The sequence below is a fragment of the Paroedura picta genome, chromosome 5 (assembly GCF_049243985.1).
Source record: "Paroedura picta isolate Pp20150507F chromosome 5, Ppicta_v3.0, whole genome shotgun sequence".
NCBI lineage: Eukaryota > Metazoa > Chordata > Lepidosauria > Squamata > Gekkonidae > Paroedura > Paroedura picta.
The window spans coordinates 72,575,530-72,600,888 of record NC_135373.1 but is presented as its reverse complement, the minus strand read 5'-3'; the positions used below and the strand labels follow the sequence as shown (position 1 = coordinate 72,600,888).

General features: G+C 42.3%; 1 protein-coding gene across 1 annotated transcript; it reads right to left on the bottom strand.

Moving 5' to 3' along the window:
• Positions 1-7,378: 7,378 nt before the first annotated feature.
• SMIM30 (small integral membrane protein 30) lies at positions 7,379-8,887 on the bottom strand. Its single transcript, XM_077338487.1, has one exon. The coding sequence runs from the start codon at positions 8,885-8,887 to the stop codon at positions 8,702-8,704; it is 186 nt and encodes a 61-aa protein (XP_077194602.1). The 3' UTR covers positions 7,379-8,701.
• Positions 8,888-25,359: the final 16,472 nt, after the last annotated feature.

The following is a 25,359-nucleotide window of genomic DNA, read 5'->3' as shown; positions in this document are numbered from 1 at the left end:
ATATAACTCCTTCTCTACTCTTGAGTAGGTACCAAGGTTAGGGGGATGCTAAATCCTCTGTAAACTGCCCTCCCCAACGGACGTGCCTGTAAGGCTTCCTGGGAGATTCTAGCAACTGCCCTAGAAGAGGAGGAAAAGAAAAAGAGGGAGGGTCTAACTATGAAAAAAATTAAATTACAAAGGAAAAAGAAAACTCCTTGGAATTGCAGCACTCAAGAGAGTATAAGCATCAGCACCTATCTGCCCTACAGGCAGGGCCAAGACAGGCCTGGAAGAAAATCCTCTCCCCTCCATGAATGGTAAAATTCAGGGAACCTGTCTACTTGCCTGCCACCAGGGAGGAACATCTTCCCAGAAATAGACTGCCTCACCACAGACCACTGGAGAACCAATGACAGACCTATTTGCTCAATGATACTTCCATGTCCACATGCCATTCACCTCTGCATACATGCTGGAGGGGGAAAGCTAAGTCATGCCTATTTGAAGACATTTGTGAGTATTTGATCATTCATTGTGAGAAACAAATCAGTGGCCTGATTATTTGGAGCTTAACCTTTTGGTCTAGCATATATCAAATACTCATTACAAAGGATTCTGTTGTAGGTGCAAATGAGCTTCCTACAAAAACCAAATTTTGGGAAGCCAAAATTGTGAAAATGTTACACTGTAAAACCTTGGCTTTGGGACTGGCAGGATATAAGGAGCTCCAAGTACATCTTAGGACAGAGATGTCAGGTGTACATTTGAGATTTATGTTAAGTCTAGGGGCAAAGCCCATTGTATCCAGCTTGGTGGTGGGAAGAGGAAGGGGAGTAATCCAGTCGGTAAGGGCATGGGGTTGAATGTGTGTGTTGTGTGGGAGGTTGTGGTGGCATGGTGGCAAATGAGGGCATGGGTGTGGAGATATGGGTGTCAAGAACCAGTGTTTTGGAATGTTCGTTGAGTGTGGGAGAGGACTGACCTTTGGGAATTGTGGCATAGTGGTTACAGATGAGCTTTCCAGAGCCATGTCTTCAGATATGTGAAGGGAGAATCAGACTGGAGACTCTTCTTAGGGGGAGATTACATGGCAACCAATTCCTCCCAGTTCTGCGTTCAATGTCATTTCCCTTCTTGTGTGAATTAGGCCACAGGGGGTGAAATGTCCCCCTGCCCTAATACACACGGGGTAGTCACAGTACTCAGGTGACCACCCAGCTCCTTCCCTTTCTCTCCCCATAATAGACACCCTGTGAGTGGGGTGGAGCTGAGAGAGCTCTGTGAGAACTAGGAATGGCTCACAGTTACCCACCAGGCCTCAGGTGTCTCAAAACAGTTTAAAATTGCCTTCCCTTCCTCTCCATAGCAGACTCTTTTTTTAGAGTGACAATTTATCCCTTTGCATTGCAAAGAAATGCTTTTCTCCTCCTGTCCTTACAACAGAAGGAACTAGAGACTTATTTAAAATATATAAACTGACTAGAATTAAAGCCCATTGTAGCTGATACAATGGGTGCTAGCAGGGAGAGGGAAATAGCAAAGAGAGGGGGAGTTAGAAAGGAAAGACAGGGAGAGCTTGGCATTGGGAAGAGGAAAGGGAGGGGATGTCCAGTTTGTAAGGGCATGAGGTTTAATATGTGTGTTGTGGGAGTGATTGTGGTGATGTTGTGACAAATGTTTCATTCATTCCAAGAGGCTAGTGGGTAATCATGAGTGGGCTTTTTTAAAAAAACTGTTCTCTAAAATTTCCCTATTTTTCCATGGAAAAAATGTGAAAAAGTCCTTGGGAAGAAGCTTTCTTCTTCTTCTTCTTTTTTTTTTGGGGGGGGGAGGAGGGTTCTCACAAAATTTTCTAACTTATCTCCAGACCTTCAAATCCCTATCTGAATTGCATGTGTCTTTCTCCAATTCAAGACTGTTTGCTTGTAAGAATGGTAGATTATATACAGGATTATAAAGCATGATGGGTGATTATCATCAGATAAAGCTAAGGGAAGGCCTTTGCTACCTGGGCTGCTACGTATTTGCTTTCTACTTAATAAATTACTAAAGAAGATAGCAAATTATCTAGTGACAAATGATAGTCTAGCAACCGGAAATCTTTCTCCATTAAAGGCTACATTCCATTTGCTAAGAGGTAGGTGGCATCCAGGTCAGGACTTATTTTTGATCTTTACATAAGACTAACTTGTATTAACAATACTTGATTGAAAAATGTGACATGCCCATCAATTTCCTGAAATACAGACCTACATTGCAAATGATTAAACTACAATGCTCAGAATACTGAAGGTGTGTTTTTTAAAAACTTCCTTTGAGGTGCAGCATTATACTTTATAAAGCATTTACTTAATTGAATTAAAACACCAAAAATCTTTCTTTTCTCCTGCATCCAATTAGAAATCCTTCATTCAGCCAACTTCAGCCATTTAATATAGTAACTCACTGAAGCTGTTTTAAATATATAGTCTTCTAAATGAATGATTTTGGAGCTTAGTAAGCTTACTCCTAAAAAATAGAAAGAGGTCAACATCCTCTACAACTTAAATTGCTATTAATTTTGTGTTGGGATACTGAATTACACAAAACAATTTTCTGTTCAGCTAATATTCGGCAGCATTCTCAACTTCCCTTATGTGCACCTCTCTACTCTTTTTCTGAGTAGTTTCTAGAGCAGGCTTTTTCAACCAGGGTTTCATGAAAATCTGGGGTTTTGTGAAGGGTTTAGTCAATTTGGGGGAGGTGATATGACCATAGGTCACTCCCCAAATGGCCAATGAGGAGCCTGGAGGGGGTGAGAAGGGGAGGGTCCCTGTCCATAAAAATCTTTGCTGGCTGAGGTTTGCTGCATGAGGTAGCTGGCTGAGGTTTGCTGCATGAACTGGAGTCCAGAGAGGTAATATCTCCCATTTTAACTTAAAGGGAGGGGGGAGACAGATGGCAGTAATGGAACAGCTCCAGCACTGTTTCTGGTGTGTGTGGGGGGAAGGGAAGAGCAGCATAGGCCCTTGTTTCTGCAGGCTCCCTTTGGTGAAGAAGAGCAAATTGGGAAGCCAGCCAAGTGTGTAGTAGATATGGTTCTGTTCACAAATGATCTTTACATTTTTCTGTGCTGCCACTTCCTGTGCTGTGGGAGTGGCCTGGTGATGTCACTTCAGGTGACATGACTTCCAGGGTTGTGGCAGGAATGTGTGGCCTACTGACATCACTTATGAGGATTCTCAAAGCCTGAAGAATGTTTCAGGAGTTCCTCAACAGTAAGAAGGTTAAGGCTGTTGTAGCATAACACCAGCATTTTAATTTTAAGCCATCGGACATTGTTAAATACACATCTTCTGTAAACTTGTTAGCGAAGGCCCGCCCAAGAAATACATTTTCATTCTCTTTGGCTTTTGAGTCCATAGAAAAAGAATAATTTTTCTACATCCAATTAAATGTATATAAATATATATATTAACTAAAGGTGATTGTCTCCTGTCCCTGCTGGCAGGGGTAGGTAGCATGTGAACCTTTCAGATAGTAAAAAAATAAATAAATAAGGGTGCCTAAGTTTAGTTTACCCATCTCATGTAGCACACACTTCTTAAAAAGTAGTTATATAATCAGTCTAAAATGTTTTAGAACAATTAATATTTTAAAGGTGAGCTTTAACTTAGTTTAGCATAACTTTAATTCAAGCCCTAAATGACCTGGGACATTTTAAATACACAGTGGGCAGGACCCCACCTCAAATTTCTATGCATGCAAGAGGGAGCATTGATTTCATCCAACTCCCCACTCTTGCAGCAGACTTCTGATCCCCCCCCCCCCAATACTATCGCTGCGTGTCCTCTATGCAGCATTGGGAGTAGTTTGGGCTATCGCCGGAGGGTGGATGTGAGCGAGTTGTACCTCCACAGACAAAAATAATTCTGTCCACAAAGGTTTTAGGCAGGATCCAAGCCAAAGGCTTCTATAAGGGTCCTTGCTGGGCCAAAGTTAAGATGAGTGGGTCTCAGAGAGACAGACTATGCAACAACCTTTGCATCCGAGCATATCATCATTTAATAAGTGAGATCCATTAAGGAAATGCATGAGCCAGAATAAAGTTTAAGCCTCATGACACTTTTAAGAGCAGAAAAGTTTTATTCTGGTTATAAGCTTTTGTGTGCATGCACACTTCTTCAGATACACACACAAAAACTTATACCCAGATCAAAACTTTGCTGGTCTTAGGTACAAAATTTGTTCTGCAGCTTCAGGCCAACACAGCTATCCACTTGAACCTATATACATAAGGTAGTTTTCTTTCTTGGGTTCTATCCTGAGCTCTAAGCTGCACCAAGGCTCCAAGTATATAATCTGTGCCAAAGCCTATGAAACTATTCATTCTGCCCACTGAAATATACTAGATTTTGATCATCTCACCAACAGCATTGACGTTTTAATGAACAGTCAACCAGTTGCTGAAACAACAGAAAGTAAATGTAATCTTATGATTTGGGAGAATTTTTAAAGCTTGATCAACATTCTACTCCAATGAATTAGGTTTCCTACAGCATTATTCTTCCAACAGTTTTCTACTCTTAGAAGCCCTGACAAATCCAAAGTTTCTAAACCAGCTGCACCATGTAATGCAGAGGGACCAAGATGTTTCCAAAACTGGATTTTATGCTGCAGAAAGTTTCATAAGAGCGATTATTTCATTGTTGGATGGAAGCCAGTGAAAAGAAAAACATAATTTTAAATAATTGCCTTTTTCAAATATCTTGTTCCTGTAACAAGAACTGTTCAAGTAAACAGAACCAAATCGTTTTAATATAAAACTAGGGGCAAAGCCCGTTGTATCCAGGAATACAATGGGCACTAGAGCTTGGTGGTGGGAAGGGGAGGAGTTGTCCAGTCTGTAAGGGCATGAGGTTGAATGTGTTGTGTGGGAGGTTGTGGTGGCATAGTGACAAAGGAGGGTGTGGAAGTGGAGAGGTGGTGTCAAGAACCTGTGGTTTGGAATATTCGTTGAACACTGAAATGTCCCCCTGCCCTAATCCACATGGGGTAGTCACAGTACACAGGTGTCTGCCCTGCTCCTTCTGTCAACATTTTTTTACTACTGATAAAATGTTATGTGCCCACATGCTCCTTTCCTCCAGGCCTTCCTGTCCTCTACCATTCCTCGGAGACCATTTAAGCTCGCACCGACTGCTTCAGTGACTCCATCCTGCCACCTCATTCTCTGTTGTCCTCTTCTTCTTTTGCCCTCAATCGCTCTTAACATTAGGCTCTTCTCCAGGGAGTCCTTCCTTCTCATGAGGTGGCCAAAATATTTGAGTTTCATTTTCAGGATCTGGCCTTCTAAAGAGCAGTCAGGGCTGATCTTCTCTAGGACTGACTGGTTTGTTAGCCTTGCAGTCCAAGGGACTCGCAAGAGTCTTCTCCAGCACCAGAGTTCAAAAGCCTCAATTCTTTGACGCTCGGCCTTCCTTATGGTCCAACTTTCACAGCCATACATTACAACTGGGAAGGCTATAGTCTTGACAACTAAGAAAATAAAATCTGTCAGTACCTCCATTTCTTCCCCATCTATTTGCCAGGAACTGAGAGGGCTGGATGCCATGATCTTTGTTTTCTTGAAGTTGAGTTTCAAGCCAGCTTTTGCACTCTCCTCCTTCACCCGCATCAAGAGGCTCTTTAGTTCCTCTTCGCTTTCTGCCATTAGAGTGGCATCATCTGTATATCTGAGGTTGTTGATATTTCTCCCTGCAATCTTAATACCAATTTGTGACTCATCCAGCCCCGACTTTCTCATGATGTGCTCTGCAAACAAGTTAAATAGGCAAGGCGACAGTATACAGCCTTGCCGAACTCCTTTCTCAATTTTGAACCAATCAATGATTCCATGTCCGGTTCTCACTGTTGCTTCTTGACCTGCATATAGGTTTCTCAAGAGACAGATAAGATGTTCTGGTATCCCCATCTCTTTAAGAACTTGCCACAATTTGTTGTTCACACAATCAAAGGCTTTAGCACAGCCAATGAAGCAGAAGTAGATGTTTTTCTGGAACTCCCTTGCTTTCTCCACGATCCAGCATATGATGGCAATTTGATCTCTAGTTCCTCTGCCTCTTCGAAATCCTGCCTGTACTTCTGGAAGGTCTCAGTCCACATATTGCTGCAGCCTAGCTTGTAGGAGTTTGAGCATAACTTTACTAGCATGTGAAATGAGTGCAATGGTGCAGTAGTTTGAACTTTTTTTGGCATTGTCCTTCTTTGGAATTGGAATGTAACCTGAACATTTCCAATCCTGTGGCCACTGTTGAGTTTTCCAAATTTGCTGGCATATTGAATGTTGCACTTTTACTTCATTGTCTTTTAAGATTTTGAATAGTTCCACTGGAATGCTGTCACCTCCAATAGCTTTATTGTTGCTCAGACTTCCTAAGTCCCATTTGACTTCACATTCCAGGTTGTCTGGCTCCAAGTCAGTGACTACCCCATCGTGCTTATCAGAGATGTTAAGCTCGCTCTTGTATAGTTATTCTATATAAACTCTTGTATAGTTCTTCTGTATAAATTTTGTGGACAGTAAAGTAAATGAATAAAACCACAACATAAATATATAGTGGAACATCAAGGATGTTTCTTTGGTTTCATATACTACCATAGGCTTTAATAAAGTATTTCTCAGCTAAAAATAGGTTCAGACAGTATTATTACAAAAATATTTTTCTCAAAGATGCTTGTGGCAGAGTATGCAGCACTGAAGGAAGAATACTGTAAAAGTGGCAGTTTCTCCCTTTGATGTCAAGGTCATTTCTCCAAAAGACCTTTATACATGTGCAAAGAAGTGGGTAGTGGGAGGGGGAATGACTGACACTTTCCTGGAAGGTATTCTAAATATACAGGCTTATTTAGACTACTTCAGAAAATACATTTTTGTGTTCTAGTACAAAACACACATGCTTCACATCAGGTGTAAAATGAATGCTTGGCGATGTTTCCATTCACATGCCTTTGAAAAACACAAACTGATCTGCTCCTTTTCCAGGTGCCACTTACCTATATTTTAGAATGATAATCAGCTACACTCATAATCCAACACCACTTTGCATCCAACACAATGCATATATATTTTGTACCAAAGACAAATATATATACTGAGTGGCAGGACTTACACAGTGACTTTGTTTGACCTGTATTGATTCTGCTGGATTGTACCAGAGTTGGGAAGACCACCTGTGAGAGCATATTTTGAAAGCATTCCAACCCTATAAGCTTAATTATATTTAATTAACCCTAAAATCTGTATCAGACTTCTCAGTCCATGGCTCTTAGTAGGACTAAATATTATATAATCCCTTGTCACATAAGACATTTATTTGCATATTAAAAACAAACTAGATCAAGACCCATAAGCAAGTATGGTTCTGATTCCTTTAAAAATAGAAAGCAAACATGAAAACAAGCTGACAAAGATGTTCAAATAGTCAGACCTCAGTGAACAATTTGTGCATACCAAGCCTGGATAACACACATTCAACTGGGAAAAGTGGAATAGCAGACCTGTTACCATAAGGTAGCCCATCAACTTTCTGAAACAAACCAAACAAAATTCACTTTAAATAGCCTCTCCTTACTCTATCGGAATTTCTATTTTATTTTTAAGTCAGATGTGCAACTATCCTAAAGAGGAACCTAGCAAAACGGCACCTTTAATTTCAGACATCAGTGCTAAATTGTGATGTGGAGAGAGACTTATGGATAATATTCTTCTTTTCAGCTATAGCGGGTCAGTAAATTCACTTTATTGTATACTGTACTTCGTTACTACACCTCCTTAAGCAGACATGACAGTGTTCACAGTATTGGAGCTTGCCTTTTAAAAAAAGGATGATAAATCATGAAATTACACATGGGCTCTTAGGACTGTTAAATAGAAGCAAAACCAGTATTCCATTAGAACACCCTTCTTATCCCTCAACCAACTTGTCAAAAGGGAAGCATGTTGTACCATGTTGTGCTTAAAGTGGGGTAACTCTTCATCAGATTATACTGTTAGACTCTTCTATTCATCTTAAAGCAATTATTTAAAACAATCACTGCATGCTAAGATCAGACTAAACATTCTCAAATCCCTATGATTTTGATTCTTTTTGTGGAAATATTTCTTCCTTTTAAAATATGCAAAATTTTTGCAAGGAATTTAGGTACACCTTTAATCAAGATCTAGGTCCTCAATTAAACACATAGGTCAGAAGCACTTTCCGCCTTGCACACCCCTATATGCAATTTGTGGAATTACTTAGTTATACTGAAAGACTTTACATATCTATTGGAATGGGTTTTGAATAACACTTAAGAAATCCTTAATGTTATCAATTAGGAGTTTTTCTCTATTACAAAAGATCATACATATAATTTTGACCAATTTCTGTACATCTGCCTTCTCAGGAACCTCAAGTGACATTTTCTTATGCAACTTTATATTTAATTTTTCCTGTGCAATAAAACCAGTGGTTTCCCTCTTAAAGCAATATCTAAATCACAGAAAATATAAAGTCATTATATTCTCACATTCAATTTCACATCTTTCTATCAGACACAGTATCTATTCATCAACAAAACATGGCAATAAAGATTTGAGGACCCATTTGACAGTTTGGGGGACAACGGGAACCCAATGTTTAAACCTCCATCCAACTAAGAAGTTGTCTGTCCTTAACCTGGACATCTTTTCTTCAAGTCACAGTTCTCCATTGCGTTTTCTTGCATATAAGCCCAAACAGGCACAGAGTCCAACAGCACTGAGAACCATACCCAGCAAGATAGCTAGAGCGTCGCCTGTATCCAAAGCTTCCACAGCTGGAACTCCAACCAGCAATGAAAAAAACACCAAGAAGAGATGTAAAGCATTCCCTGGAGCAGCCATGTTCCCGACTTGGTCAGTTGATTTTCAGCAAATGGCTAACCGCAGGCACTTTAAGCGTATCTAAAACACAAATCTAGAGAAAAAATAAAGACAATAGATGTGATTCATCTACTATTAAAACTCATTTAGAGCACATGCCTCTTATACTGCAGCATCAGTATGCCCAACCCCCAACCCCAAATAGGCTGCCCTGCAGGAAAAAGAATGATTCATCACAGTAAAATACAAAATTATTCCTATCTGCAAAAGCAGTTCTGCAATGCAACAAACTACCCCAAAGACTGTGGAAGCTCTTAGAAGAAGAAGAGTTGGTTCTTATATGCCACTTTTTCTCTACTCGAAGGAGTCTCAAAGCGGCTTACAGTTCCCTTTCCTCTCCCCACAATAGACACCCTTGTGAGGAGGTGAGGCTGAGAGAGCCCTGATATCACTGCTCGGTCAGAAGAGCACTATCAGAGCTGTGACGAGCCCAAGGTCACCCAGCTGGCTGCATGTGGGGGAGTGAGGAACCAATCCAGGCTTGCCAGGTTAGAAGTCCATGCTCCAAACCACTACACCAAGCTGGCTCTCTTAGTGGGATGTTTTGCATGAAAACATGGAGAAATATGGGCTCTATCCAACACTGTTCAATACCATGCTAGATCAATCATTCACAAGATCAAGATGGGTAGCCATGTTAGTCTGTCTGCGGTTGAAGAAGTGAGCAATGAATCAAGAAAGCTCATAGCCTGCCACATTGTTAGTCTTTAAGGTACTACTGGGCTCTTACTCTGTTCTAGTACAACAGAATTGACACCCACAAAGGGAAATCCAACTTGTGAATGACTGCCATGGTAACAACTTCAGCCCAGACACCGTTACTCCTAAAGGAAACATGGTGAACCTCGTGGAACTGCAGTCATATCTGCACTGCCTTTCTCTGTGGAACCCCAACACTAGGACGTGTTCTATAGCCCATGTAAAACAGCTACCACTTTCAGTTTGTATGGTATATGGCTAAAGCACGCAACTGTTTTAAAAACAGTCAGCATTGCACCTAATTTATTTATGTGAACTTCTTCATCTGAAATACAGTAAAACAACCTGTTTTTCCAATAGTCCTTTGCTTTGGATTGGGGTTCAGTGTAAGTGAATCTGTTTTGAATTCAGAACATCTCAGGTCCAATTAAAAGGTTCAGGTGAAAGGCAATGTGAAAGACCTACCCTCAGACCCAGGAGAACTAGACAGTCAGAACAGATGTTAACCAGAAGGCAGCTTCATGTGGTCAAACAAATACACTTGGGGTGTGTATGTGTCTATACAAACATATGTATATTACCAGATCAATGTTCCCAGCAAATGCTATCTGTGTCACATAACTCCATAGAGCTATTACAAAGGTTCATATCCTCACTCTGCCACAGAAGTTTGCTGGGTGACATTGAGCCAGTCACACACTCTCAGCCTAACCAACCTTGCAGGCAATTTAAAAATAAAACAGTGAACAATGTCAACAACTTAAGGTTCTCTATTGGGGAGAAAGGCAGCCTATAAATGAATTTAATAACTAAATAAGTTATAATAAAACTATTCCAGAGCAATGATATTTGAGCATCTACAGTCTGCAGTGGTTGAGAGTGGCAGCTTCTAATCTGGTGGGCCATATTTGATTCCCCACTCCCCCGCATGCAGCTAGCTGAGTGACCTTGGGCTTGTCACTGCTCTGATAGTGCTGTTCTCACAGAGCAGTCCTGTCAGGGCTCTCTCAGCCTCAACTACCTCACAAGGTGTCTGTTGTGGAGAGAGGAAAGGAAGGTGATTGTAAGCCACTTTGATATTCCTTTAGGCCAGGGGTAGTCAAACTGCGGCCCTCCAGATGTCCATGGACTACAATTCCCATAAGCCCTTGCCAGCAAATGCTGGCAGGGGCTCATGGGAATTGTAGTCCATGGACATTTAGAGGGCCGAAGTTTGACTACCCCTGCCTTAGGCAATGAAAAGCCTAAAGGCTAAAAAACTAACTCTTCTTATTAATGATGAGTATCTTTTTAGGGGGGGAGGGGGTCCCTAAAGAGAGCAGGGCACATTACCAAGTAAAAATGAACAAACCCACTACTCTTGAGGACAACAAGGAGACTGGTAACAGATTAGAAAAAAATATGTGACACATATTGATGTTTTAAAATTTTTTCTTGTACCTCATGTACAAGACACTGGGGTTGTCTACATTGTCTACATTTAAAAACGAATTAAAAACCTCCTAACACAGCAAAGTGGGTAGTAAGATGCCAATTATCTACAGCCGGGGGGGGGGGGAGGGGGCTGGGATTTGCGCCTGGAACTAAGTAACCGACAGACAGAGCAACTTCATGTACAGTCACTTTATCCTATACCTACTGAAATCAAGGGGACACACTGGCAAAAGTTCCTATAAGACTGCATGGAAATCGACCCAACATACTCCGAGGCAAAGAACCTCTGCTGAAACAAGAGGCAAAACCGACAGCCTTCCACTCCAGCCTCAAACGGGAAAAGTCGTCCTCCTCTTAAAATCCTACCTGTATTTAGCGATCTTCTTCGTCAAAACGAGGATCTCGAATATTCTGCAGCCGTCAGACTTTGGGGCACCTACCGAGACAACGCCCACCCCGCCCCAGAGAAAGACGCTCAATTAAACAGAACAAGACCGACCCCTTGTTCGCACAAGTCGGAAGCACACAGGAAGGGCACAGCCTCCAAGCGCTCCGAACAGGAGCCGAACAGTCACGTGCAGTTGTATGAGCCAAGCTGACCAACTTCTCTGCAAACAATTTGACCAACTTGTTTGTCAATGAATGACAGGACACTTAAAACAATCCTCCCTCCAAAAAAGAAGCAAGAAACATTACAGCAACCTTCCTAAAGATAAAGCCTACATTTAGGATCTTCTGTTCAGAACACAGCAAACACACGCTCTCTTCCTGGAAGCGGCCATTTCCAGTTGAAAGAGGAAGAGCATGTGATGGGTTTGTGCTCCCGGAATCACATCTGCCTACAACTCCCGTCATGCACTGCAACGCTTTTTTTTTGTTAACTCTTGACGCGCACTTTTAAAAATGTTTCATTGGAAGCTCTGACTTCATACGTTTGTTATATCCGGCAATTTGCCCCGACTCTTTCCCCTTTCATATATGTTGCCTGGTTTCGCTGACAACGGCTGCATAAGTTACTGGGTCAAGTAACTATATTGCATTAATGAAGTCAACTGATTCTTCTTTTCATATAGGATGAAAGAGAATTTAGGGGGATGGGGTAAAAGCCGGAATGGCAGGAACGGAACAGGCATTAAACAACAAGCGTACCACAAAAAACAATCGGATGCATCATAGACACTTGGCAACAATATTTTAGAAATGAAAAGGCAGAAATCCCACACTTTTATTAACCCTTTCCAGGCCAAAAAGCCTCAAGAACGCCCTGGAACAGGCCACGATTGGCATTAAATAAGAGCCCTGTAAAAACAACAATAATAACAAAAACAGTGCAATGTATTATAGAAACTTGAGAACAATATTTTAGAAATGAAAAGATGTACATCCCAGAATATCTTGGAACTTCAAATGGAAAAATACTGTGCACATTAACCTGTTCAGGACTAAAATACCTCCAGAACACACCAGAACAGGCTGGAATGGGCATTAAACCATAGTACCTCAAAAAACAGTGGGGTGCATTCAAAGCTCTCCAGAACAATATTTTGGAAAAAGAGTGCACAGATTAACCCCTTTCAGGCCAAAATGCCTCCAGAATGGAGGGAAGGGGAAGAAATGAATGAATAGTAGATTTAGAATAGATTAAACGAAGTACTTCACTCAAAGAGTAATTAACATGCAGACTTCACTGCCACAAGATGTGTTTGTGGCTACAAGCATAGACAGCTTCAAGAGGGGATTGGAGAAACATACAGAGCAGAGGTCTATGTCTGGGGCAATGATGTACTGTATTCTTGGTGCTTGGGGGGCAAAGTGAACCTTTTGATGGCCCCTGGGTTTGACCACTATGTAACACAATATGCTGGACTGGATAGGCGACTGGCATAATCCAGTATGGTTTTCCTATGTTCTTTTTTTTTTTTTATAGAAAGTTTTTATTTTATTTTCCAGAGTTGAAAACAGTGAGATACATGCAATCTACATTGTTAATACAGAAAAGGAGAGCTATACTCTTCATTTGATACACTTGGTTCCCCATTTTTAATCCCTTTTGTAAATAGTTCAGGTAAGGGCCCCATTATTCTTGAAAGGCCTCTTAGTGTCAGTTTGGCTATCTTGGTAAGATCAGCTAGTTTATTCACCCAGTCTTCTGTCGAGGGTAGTTCTTACGTTTTCCATTTCTTGGCCAATTCTAGTTTTGTTGCCGTCGTCGCATAGTAGAAGAAGCTCTGTATGTGGGTTAGGAAGCACTGTGGAAAAACATTTTGGTTCCCTGTTTCAATCTTACAAACCCTCTTCTCTCCATTTAAGATTATAGACTGGCTACAATATTATGGACTTTTACCCAAAGCTTATAGACTTTTTATAGACTTTTTCACGTTTGCACCACATTTAAAAAGAGAAGTCTACTTTGTTACCATCATTTCAACATTTGTTTGCATAGTTTCTGATAGTTTTAACAATCATAAACAGTTTATACTTAACATAGTCCTAGAGCCCTCCACATTTTCACTAGAAAAAGGGAAAAAGGAGAAAAAAAAAATAAGCCTACTTAGTTGTACGGAAAGAAGAGAAACAAATATATATAAGTATACATTGTTAATACCAGAAATAATAAAATGGAGTCTTCATTAATTAATAGAAAAGATTTTTCGTTAGTTATATATACACCTCCTCAGCTAGAAACCTTCTTTTAGTTATGCTTTAAATTTAGGCTGAAAGTCACTACATAGATATGCTAGATAATTCAAATTCAGCTATCATAGGAAATCTAAAACCCCACACTATAATGTAAGCCCATTCCATTAGGTGTCTCCTTTTAGTTATGCTTTGATTTTGGGCTGGTAGCCACTGCGAAATTAGGTTTAATAATACAAATTCAGCTTACTTAAAAGATCTTAGACCCCAGATTAACTTCTTAACTAGTTATATTGCCTATATGGCTACATAAAGGAGGTAAAAGAGGAAAGGAATTTCGACCACTGTGTTGCATTTCCATTCCCCAAGCTTCTTAGGGAGGTCTCATTTCGAGGCTTATTACGTCTTGTGGCTCCCGTTGACTAATGTTCTGTCCTATTGGTCTTTGGCTGGGAAAGTTTTCCTATGTTCTTATGACACAAGAAGCACAAAGGGCTCCAGGCAGTTTTATTAGATGCAGGGCCCTGGATGATGAAGAGTTAGCTTTTATACCCCACTTTTCACTATCCAAAGAATCTCAAAGTGGCCTATAATTGCCTTCCCTTCCTCCTCACAACAGGCATCCTGTGAGGTAGGAGAAGCTGACAGAACTGCTCTATCAGGACCACAACTAGCTCCAGGTCACACTGTTGGTTGCAAATGAAGGGGTGGGGAATCAAACCCCACTCTCCAGATTAGAAGCTGTCCTTCATAACCACTACACCAAGGTGGCTTTCATGATGTCATGAAAGTACAGAGTAGGATCTAGCTGTCATGTCTTCATGGATAGTTGTAAATGCTCACAGCAACAAAAGCTGATGTCCCCTTCTTCAAACTATGGCTGGAATCTTCCATGTGGCCTTCTTTCCTCTTACCAGGTTTCAGAAAGGAAAGAAGGTGGCAAGGTAACCTCCAGAATCAACTCAGGCTCTGAAAGGGCTTCGTTCCAATTCAAAACAGATAGCTAAAGAGAGAAATAATAATTAAAAAAGGGCTGCTGGACAAAGTTTTGGCAGTAAAGAGGAGTAACACTGACTCAATGGCAGAGCCTTTGCTTGGCATGCAGAAGGCCCCAGGTTCACTCCCTGGGATATTCAGTGAAAAGGATCATGCAGTAGGTGATATGAAAGACCTCTGCCTGAGACCCTAGATCCCTGCTACCATTCCGAGTAGACCATACTGACCTTGAAAGACCAAGGGTCTGATTCAGTATAAGACAGCTTCATGTGTTCACTCTACCATCACGACAAATAATTTCATATGTTCACAGACTCAGACACAGAATTCCTGTATCTCCACAACCTTGATATAATTATCATGGATAAATTGTGTTGTAAATACAAAACTGCTAGTTTTATCTCAGGCCTATAGTAATAATGAAATTATCCCAACATGGAGCAGGTACAGATAGCATGTCAAAGAGCCAAACATGGCTTCCAAGGCACTCAGTATAACTGCTTTACATTGTACCTGACATGTAGCTGCCCAGGGTGTAGTCTGCACAGGGCTTTTTACCCACTCCCAGCTTGAATAAATCCCTCCCATCTACACTGAATTCTATTTCCATTTTAATTTTGGGCGCTTTAAATTTTCCCTCTGCAACATGCATGATTAATCTGGAGTGACCCTACTCCCCCCACCTCAAATATCCAGAAGTAGATATAACCCTTAAAACTGGCATCAGGAGGTATGCAGATTTTTGCTTTTTGTGAATTAACTCCCTTCTCCATGCTGCAAAGCAGTCTTCCCTGATTGGCCAGGATACCAATTCAAAGGCTTCCTGGTTCCTGGTTGCAAAGTTGTCTTAAAGTAACTGTGCTCTAGAAGCCCTCTCTCAGTAGAGATTTGCCTTTTGGATTTATTCCCCCTCCTCTGCTGTCTCCAATCTTCTCTCCCCCTCGCCCCATTCAAGAAAAGAAAGAGAGAGGCTCCTGCTGCACTTGGCTCCCCTCTCCATTCTAAGCTTCCCTAATAACATGCAGAACACTTTCTGTTTCAGTTAGGGGGGATTCAATTTGATTTGAATTAGGCAGGATCCACAACTGAAAAAACAAAGTAAGTGCAGAATTGGCCCAGATCTCTCATTTGCAAGCACAGTGATGTTTTCTTTTACCTCAAACTCATCAGTGTTTTAAAACCTAGTGGATCATAACTTTCCCCATTATATTATTACTCTTCTTTGAATATTTTGTAAATTAAATATAAACATTTGTTAAAATTAGGTACATACATTTAAGTCTACAACTTAATCATAGGGAGCAATTCTAAACAGGTATACTATTTTATTTACTGGGGCTTAATTCCATGAAAGTGTTCTTATGGGACCATAGATTTCCTAAATATATTTGGCTTCAGTGGGAGGTTTGGGTAAAGAAATTCTGCATTCCATTGGTGAACTCCCAGCTTTTGGTGTCCAGTTTGCTTTTGTGGTCAATATGCCCAGGATGGAAGATTTCTGTGCTGGGGGGAACCTACTACTTGGTCAGAACAGCTTTATCAGTGCTGTGGTGAGCCCAAGGCCATCCAGCTGATTGCATGTGGGGGAGCATGGAATCAAACTTGGCCTGCCAGATTAGAAGTCCGCACTCTATACCACTATACCAAGCTGGCTGTCAAGCTATTGTACTTTAATTACATGATGAGAAAGACTTACTAGGAAAGTCAATAATGCAAAGAAAAGTTGAAGGTAGCAGGAAAAGAAAAAGACCCAACATGAGATGGATTGATTCAATAAAGGAAGCCACGCCCCTCAGTTTGAAAGACTTGAGCAAGCTGGACATTTTAGAGGTCATTAACATTTTAGAGGTCATTAATTCAATGTGACCATAAATCAGAAGTGACTTGACTGTATTTCTCACTCACTCTCCCCTTCGCCCTCCAATATTGTTCTGAGCTTCCAGGATAATAACAGCCATTTAAAAGAATCTATGGTATTGTATGTTAGTGGTAAATGACTATTAGCCAACATTTTGCAGCCCACTTAGCACCTGGTATGCACTAAATCAGTGGTCCCCAAACTGCGGGCCGCGGCCCGCCTCCGGGCCGCGGCTCCCTCTCCCCGCCCCCCCCCTCCGCAGTAAAAAACTTCCCAGGCCGCAAGCTTGCGGCCCGGGAAGCTTCTTACTGCGGGAGGGCGGGGAGAGGGAATCAGGGCCGGGCTGCGCCCGTGCAGGCTGCGCCCGTGCGGCCCGATCCACGGGCGCGGCCCGATGCCCTGCCGGTCCCCAGCCGGTCCCCACTGCACTAAATAAACAATGACATATAGTGGCAGATAATGACAAGACATCTCATTTTTAGAAACATTTCCAAATTTTTCACCTTTGCAGAAAGTAACTTCCAGTGAATAATAAAAAAACAAAACAACTTGTAGTGTAATCCTAAACAGAGTCACACCCTTTTATGACCATTAAAGTTAATGGGTTTAGAACACTGTAATTCTGTCCAAGATTGCAACATTACTTCCTAGGCTTAGCATTGCAGTCTTAAAGTGGTAAGATCTTTACTTCTGTACCTTATCTCTACTTCTGTACAATGCCTAATAACTGTCCAGTATTTTGGACAATAGCAAGCAGAATAGCCCAGACTAGCCTGAGTTTCTCAGAGCTTGGGAGCTAAACAAGTTGGTCCTGGTTAACGCTTAGATGGGTGACCAACAAGGAAGCCCTGGATTGATGTGTAAAGGGAGGCAATGTCAAACCACCTCTGCTCATCGCTTGTCTTGAAAGCTCTATGACGGGTAACCAGCACTTTTATTTCAGAAAATCTTACTGTTCAAAGTACTCACCAACGGTCCTCATGTTGATTTTTCCCTTCTGTGATAGCAAAGCTGGACACAGCAGTACACTCGCAGGCTCAGATGGTGACTCCAAGTCCCTCTGAAAATTAACCAATTTTAATCTTAACTCTTGCTTTACCACTATATTTAGTGTAATACGGTTTTATAGAATTTTCTGTCCAGGCTTCCGTCTCACAAATGTCAAGGGAATGGATAAATGTTCTGCTCTTTTCTTCTTTATTATTCTAATTTTTCTCAGTAGATTAAGGAAAGAAGGAGAGGAGACTATAATGAGAATAAAAATACTCAATATAGGAGCATTAAAATTTGGCGATAACTCATTCTGGCGACAGACTGTAGCGAGGGTGGAACAGTGTCGACGAGATATTCATTCTCCTGACAAAAGGTAGTGGGAGAATATGATACAGTATGAAAGTAATTTACTCTTATGACAAACCTCTAATGCTGGGAGATGGGTTATGTCTTGGTTTCAGCAAAGGTCTGAATATTATATCCAAAAGTAATCATAAATCCAGACTGATAGCTATTATTATAGAAACAAAACTGATTTGGGTGGTTGGATCACAGAAATAAAACTGTTTTATTGTTTTTAAAAATACACATATTGTGGCTATTGTTACCTGGAAAATTATTCTCCAAGCTGCATTGTTGCCTTTTGTGGTGCTGTTATACACAACGCCAATTGATGCATCTCTTTCCACATTCAAAACTGGTTCATATGGATTTGGTTAGGCATTGCAATTTAGATGCAGGGCTATCACCAGCTTTTGAAGAGACACATACTCCATAGCTTGAGGTGGTGGTAGTGGTGATGTGTAGATGGGGACTCTGATCTGTGGACAGCTTGGATGAGGATAGTTCAGTCTGCAAACTGATTAATGTACTTCAAGAACTTAAAGCAGGGGTCAGGGTTCAGTGGTGGAATATCTGTTTTGTATGGAGAAGGTTCCAGGTTTAGTCCCTGGTATCTCTTCTTAATTGGATCAGGCGATGTGAAAGGCTTTTATTTGTAGACCTTGGAGCAATTCTGCTATCACATGCAATTCCAGTGACTTATAACAACACATCTCATTATCACAGGCCAGCACAAATTGTGAAACACTAACCAGACCGCTGTCTATCTTGCTGGCTATCAGAGGCCTTACAACCTTTTATTTTTACAGCCTCCTGGTAGGTAGCATAAGCTGGATGTTAGCCAATAGGACTTGCAGTCAGCTTTGGTGGTGAAAACGTTTTACAAAGTGGACTTAAAAGGTTGACTTATGCCAAAATTCTTATTTATTTTATTCATTTTTAGATTTCTACCGCACTATTCCCCAGAGGGTTCAAGGCAGCTTACAAAACTGTTAAAATACACAGGAATTAAATGCAATATCGGTTTTAAAATCCAACTAGTTCAGTTATTTAAAAAATCTATGGCTGCTTCTTCTTGCATAGAGCAGTGGTCCCCAACCTGCGGGCCGCGGCCCGGTGCCGGGCCGCAAAGGCCATGGCACCGGGCCGCGGCTCCCTCTCCCCGCCCCGCCCCCGCAGTAAAAAACTTCCCAGGCCGCAAGCTTGCGGCCCGGGAAGCTTCTTACTGCGGGAGGCGGGGAGAGGGAATCAGGGCCGGGCCACGCCTGTGCGGGCCACGCCCGCTCGGTCCGATCCGCGGGCGCGGCCCGATCCGCGGGCGCGGCCCGGGCGCGGCTCGCGGGCGCGGCTCGGGTGCGGCCCGATCCGCAGGCGCGGCGTGGGCGCGGCCCGCGGGCGCGGCCCGATCCGTGGCCGCGGCCCGATCCGCGGGCGTGGCCCGCACGGGCGCGGTCCGCGGGGGCGCGGCCCGATGCCCTGCCGGTCCCCAGCCTCGGAAAGGTTGGGGACCACTGGCATAGAGCATTAAGATGGACTATTGACTTAGGCCATGTGGAGTATTCAAAAGCCTACAGATGGACTTTTGAACAGGGAGGCCGGCATCTTCTTGATGTTATTTCTGGCCTCAACCATAAATCTTGTGGAACAGTTCTGTCTTGCAGGTCCTGCGGAACTGATTGAGTTCCTATAGGGTCCTAATCTTGTTAGGCAGAGTGTTTTACCAGGCTGGGGCCAAGGTTGAAAAGGCCCTGGCTTATTTATTTATCAATGTATTTCTATACTGCTGCTCCCAGTATAGGACCCGACTGAATACCCCGGGGCTCCCACCTGGCCTCACCCAAATGCCTGGCGGAAGAGCTCCATATTGCAGGCCTTGCAGAACTCAGAGAGTCCCAATAGGGCCAGCAGCTCATCTGGGAGCTCATTCCACCAGGTAGGGGCCAGGACTGAAAAGGCCCTGGCTGTAGTTGAGGCCAGGTGTGCCTCCTGAGGCCACGGGATCTTCAGCAGATTCATATCCACAGAGAGGAGGGCTCTGTGGGGGACATAAGGAGGCAGGTGGTCCTGAAGGTAAGTAGGGCCTAAGCCACATAAAGCCTGAAAGGTCAAAACCAATATCTTAAACCTGATCCGGAAGCGAATTGGTAACCAATGAAATTGTTTATGTAGCGGCTGAACATGAACCCTCCAGGAAGACCTGGTAAGGACCTGTGCCACTGAATTTTGTACCAATTGCAATTTCTGGGTCAGAGACAAGGGTAGGCCCACATAGAGCCACGTTCAGGCCAGTTTCATCTCTTTGGGGCCAGGGACCCTGAGCAAGTTCCAGTCACTAGATCTTAGTACTGATCATGAAGATATGAAGAGTCCTGTATTGTTCCAGCAACATTGTCAGCTTGTTGATCTTTGTAAACTTAGGTTATGTTTCTCAATGTGATTGCATACAAGTTGCAGCTAAGTGCGATATTTTGTTTCCCCCTGGTATCCTGTAAAAACCATAACACAGCAGTATGTCCCTTCTGCAATAGAGGAAACAACGACACTGCCTCTAAGAATCTGTCAACCTGGTACATTTTAGCGCATCTTGAAGTAGGCAGCCAGATCATCACACCCCAGCTATGACATTGTGGAACATTAATGTCAACTTTGTTTCCTTAGATCACGCAAGAAATATGAAGGTATGTCAGCTTGAATAATCATTTAAACAATTTAAAGATGCCAAGTCAACTATTTTCTGCTTTTCACTTAAGATAGACAAATTGCATGTCAACATATCACTAAATACTAAATCTCCCTACACTGGCAATCTAGGCTGCAGTTTGCTCTAATTTGAAGAAGAGTTGGTTTTTATATCCTGTTTTTCACTACCTGAAGGGATCTCAAAGCGGCTTACAATTGTCTTCCCTTCCTCTTCCCACTATAGATAACCTGTGTGATAGGTGGGGCTGAGAGAGCTCTGACAGAAGTGCTCTGTGAGAACAGCTCTCACAGGACCACGATTAGCCCAAAATCACCCAGCTGACTCCATGTAGAGGAGTGGGGAAACAAACATGGCTCTCCAGATTAGAAGCTTAACCACTACACCAAGCTGGCTTTTTGGTTCCTGTACAGTTAAACTTAAAAAATGACTGACTGACATTTGGGCCTTGCTGGACTCCCATTTTTTTTCAAATGAAATTATATAGATATAGAATTATAGAGTTGGAAAGGACCTCCTGGGTCATCCAGTCCAACCCCTGCAATATGCAGGACACTCACAACCCTATTGCTCATCCACTGTAACCTGCCACCCCCTTGAATCTTCATAGAATCAGCCTCTCTGTCAGATGGCTATCCAGCCTTTCTTTAAAAATTTCCAAAGATGGAGAACCCACCACCTCCTGAGGAAGCCTGTTCCACTGAGAAACTGCTCTGTCAGGAACTTCTTCTGGATGTTTAGATGGAAGTTCTTTTGAATTAATTTCATCCTTTTGGTTCTGTTCTGTTCCTCCGGGGCAAGAGAGAACAACTCTGCTCCATCCTCTATATGGCACCCTTTTAAATACTTGAAGATGGCTATCAGATCCCCTCTCAGATGTCTCCTCTCTAGGCTAAACAGACCAAGCTCACCCAACCTTTCTTCATACGTCTTGGTCTCCAAACCCCTCACCATCTTTGTTGCCCTCCTCTGGACATGCTCCAGTTTGTCTACATCCCTCTTCAACTGGGGTGCCCAAAACTGAACACAATACTCCAAGTGAGGCTGAACCAAAGCAGAATAAAATGGTAGAATCATAGAATCATAGAATCATAGAGTTGGAAGGGGCCATACAGGCCATCTAGTCCAACCCCCTGCTCAACGCAGGATTAGCCCTAAGCATCCTAAAGCATCCAAGAAAAGTGTGTATCCAACCTTTGCTTGAAGACTTCCAGTGAGGGGGCGCTCACCACCTCCTTAGGCAGCCTATTCCACTGCTGAACGACTCTGACTGAGAAAAATTTTTTCCTGATATCTAGCCTATATCGTTGTACTTGAAGTTTAAACCCATTACTGCGTGTCCTTTCCTCTGCAGCCAGCAGAAACAGCATCCTGCCCTCCTCCAAGTGACAACCTTTCAAATACTTAAAGAGGGCTATCATGTCCCCTCTCAACCTCCTTTTCTCCAGGCTGAACATTCCCAAGTCCCTCAACCTATCTTCATAGGGCTTGGTCCCTTGGCCCCAGATCATCTTCGTCGCTCTCCTCTGTACCCTTTCAATTTTATCCACGTCCTTCTTGAAGTGAGGCCTCCAGAACTGCACACAGTACTCCAGGTGTGGTCTGACCAGTGCCGTATACAATGGGACTATGACATCTTGTGATTTTGATGTGATGCCTCTGTTGATACAGCCCAAAATGGCATTTGCCTTTTTTACCGCTGCATCACACTGCCTGCTCATGTTTAGTTTACAATCCACAAGTACCCCAAGGTCTCGTTCACACACAGTGCTACCTAGAAGCGTATCCCCCATCCAGTAGGCATGCTTTTCATTTTTCTGACCCAGATGCAGAACTTTACACTTATCTTTATTAAATTGCATCTTGTTCTCATTTGCCCATTTTTCCATTGTGTTCAGATCTCGTTGAACTCTGTCTCTATCTTCCGGAGTATTTGCCAGTCCTCCCAATTTGGTGTCATCTGCAAACTTGATGAGTAGTCCCTCCACCCCCTCATCTAGATCATTAATAAATATGTTAAAAAGTACCGGGCCGAGCACCGAACCCTGAGGTACCCCGCTACTCACCTCTCTCCAGTCTGATGAAACACCATTGACAACAACTCTTTGAGTGCGGTTCTCTAACCAATTCCCTATCCACCTAACGATCTGAAAATCCAGATTGCAGTCCTTCAACTTATCCATCAGAACATCATGGGGAACCTTGTCAAAAGCTTTACTAAAATCCAAGTAAATGACATCAACCAAATTTCCCCGATCCAGCAAACCTGTTACTTGGTCAAAAAAGGAAACTAGGTTGGTCTGGCAGGACCTGTTGGAGACAAATCCATGCTGACTTCCTTGGATCACAAAATTGTCCTCCAGATGTTTGCAGATCGCTCCCTTTAATATCTGCTCCATTATCTTCCCCACAACAGATGTCAGACTCACTGGTCTGTAGTTTCCCGGGTCATCCTTCCTCCCTTTTTTGAAGATCGGAATAACGTTTGCTCTTTTCCAGTCCTCCGGGACATCTCCAGTCCTTAAAGAGGTTCCGAAGATGATGGACAAGGGCTGTGCAAGTTCTCTGGAAAGTTCTTTGAGTACTCTCAGGTGCATTTCATCTGGACCAGGGGATTTGAACTCATCCAGTGCAGCTAAATGCCTCTCGATCACCTCTCTATCCATGTTAACCTGCCACCCAGACACTATCCTTTGGCTACAGCCATCTCTAGATGTGCCTAAACACTTTGACCTGTGGAAAAAAACAGATGTAAAATAGGCACTAAGCCTTTCTGCTTTATCTGCATCTTTCGTTAGAGTTTGTCCATCCGCACCCAACAGCGGGCCTAATACCTCCTTTACTTTACGTTTGCTCCTCACGTAACTGAAAAATCTTTTCTTGTTACAATGGGCTTCCCTGGCCAATCTTAGCTCACTCTCAGCTTTGGCCTTTCTGATGATTGATCTACAGTGCCAGTGTAGGCACTCTTCTTTAGAGCTCTGTCCTTCCCTCCATTTCCTGAACATTTTCCTTTTCTTTCTTAGTTCCTCTTGAAGTTCTCTGTTCATCCAAATAGGCTTCTTAGAGCTCCTGCAGTGTTTTCGTATTTCTGGAATAGTCATTGATTGAGCATGCAATAGCTCTTGTTTGAGTAGCGCCCACCCTTCACATGCTCCCTTCCCTTCCAGCATTCGTACCATCACCTTCCATGATCTGGACACGATACTCCGTTTGATACAGCTCAAAATCCCTTTTGCCTTTTTAGCCATTGAGTCCCACTGCTGACTCATGTTCAGTGTATGGTCTATTAAGACTCCTAGATCCTTTTCGTGCATACTACTATCAAGACAAGTCTCCCCCATCCTATATTGCCGTGTTTGGTTTTTCCTACCTAAATGCAGAACTTTACATTTGTCCCTATTGAATATACTTCTATTCAGTTTAGCCCACTTCTCGAGCCTATTAAGATCATCCTGTATTCTGATTTTGTCTTCTCTTGTGTTTGCTACCCCTCCCAGTTTAGTATCATCTGCAAATTTAATAAGTATCCCCTCTAATCCCTCATCCAATTTATAAATATATGTTGCACAACACAGGCCCCAGGACAGATCCCTGGGGCACTCCACTTGTCACTCTTTTCCAAGAGGATGCTGAACCATTAACAAGCACCCTTTGGGTACAATCTGGAGATGATGCTTCATGGTTTAAATCTCACTAGAATGCAAGTACTACAATTTAACATGTACAACAGTTAAACTAGCTTCTGTGAGCCTGTCATCAAAGGTTGGCCAGACAGATTCTTAGGTTCTTGCCCACAAAGTCTGCCTTTTCCTTCTTTTAATATTTTTGTTACATCTAGCCTGATGAAGAGTTCTGATGAGCTCAAAGGCTTGTACCAAGTGTTGTATCATCCAATTGGGCATGAAAAAGTATGATATATATTTTGTTTCTTGTTCTAGATTTTGCATGGGTCAATACAGATGTTTACACTTTTTTCTACTTCTTATGCTACATTTATTTATTAGCAGGAAGGCTACAGTTCCACAAGATTCCAACCAGGTTTGCACTTGTGCAGTTTCTAAACATTCTAAAAGCATCAACATTACTGGTAAGTTTAGCTGCATGTACTTATTAGGTTGCCCTGATCTGGAGGTTTAAGGCTAGCCTGATCTTTTTAGATCTCAGAAACTAATCACAGTCAACCTTAGCTAGTATCTTTGATGAGAGACAACAAGGAAATTCAAGGTTGCGATGCAGAGAGGCAGGTAATGGCAAACCACCTTTGTTTATCTCTTGCCTTGAAAACCCTATGTGTTCACCATAAACTGACTGCCCCTTGACAGCCCCTAGCACCACCACCACATGTTGCAATGGTCTGATAATAGATATGCTTCTAGATGAGTCAGACAGCTACTGGATATATAGTGATAAAGCTACTATGAGGCAGATGGATAGAAAATGGTGGGAATATGTATGCAATGTGACCAGAAAAGACTGGCTATAACTGAGTTAGAGAGAGGGAGAATAAAACAGAAGTCAGTGGGTTTAACAAAATTTATTTCAGCATAAGTGAAACATAACTTCATCAAAAAACATGTGTACATGTGTTAGGCAGATGCATTGATATGGAAAGCTACTTACCACAGAAGAGCACAAGGGGTGATGTTACAAACAGAGTTTTTAAAAATATCAGATAAGGTGAATAATTGGCTTGGGTGAGGACCACTATTGATATATAGACATGGGAGGAGCAACAAGATGCACAGATCATTACAGTGATAGATTCCCACAGCC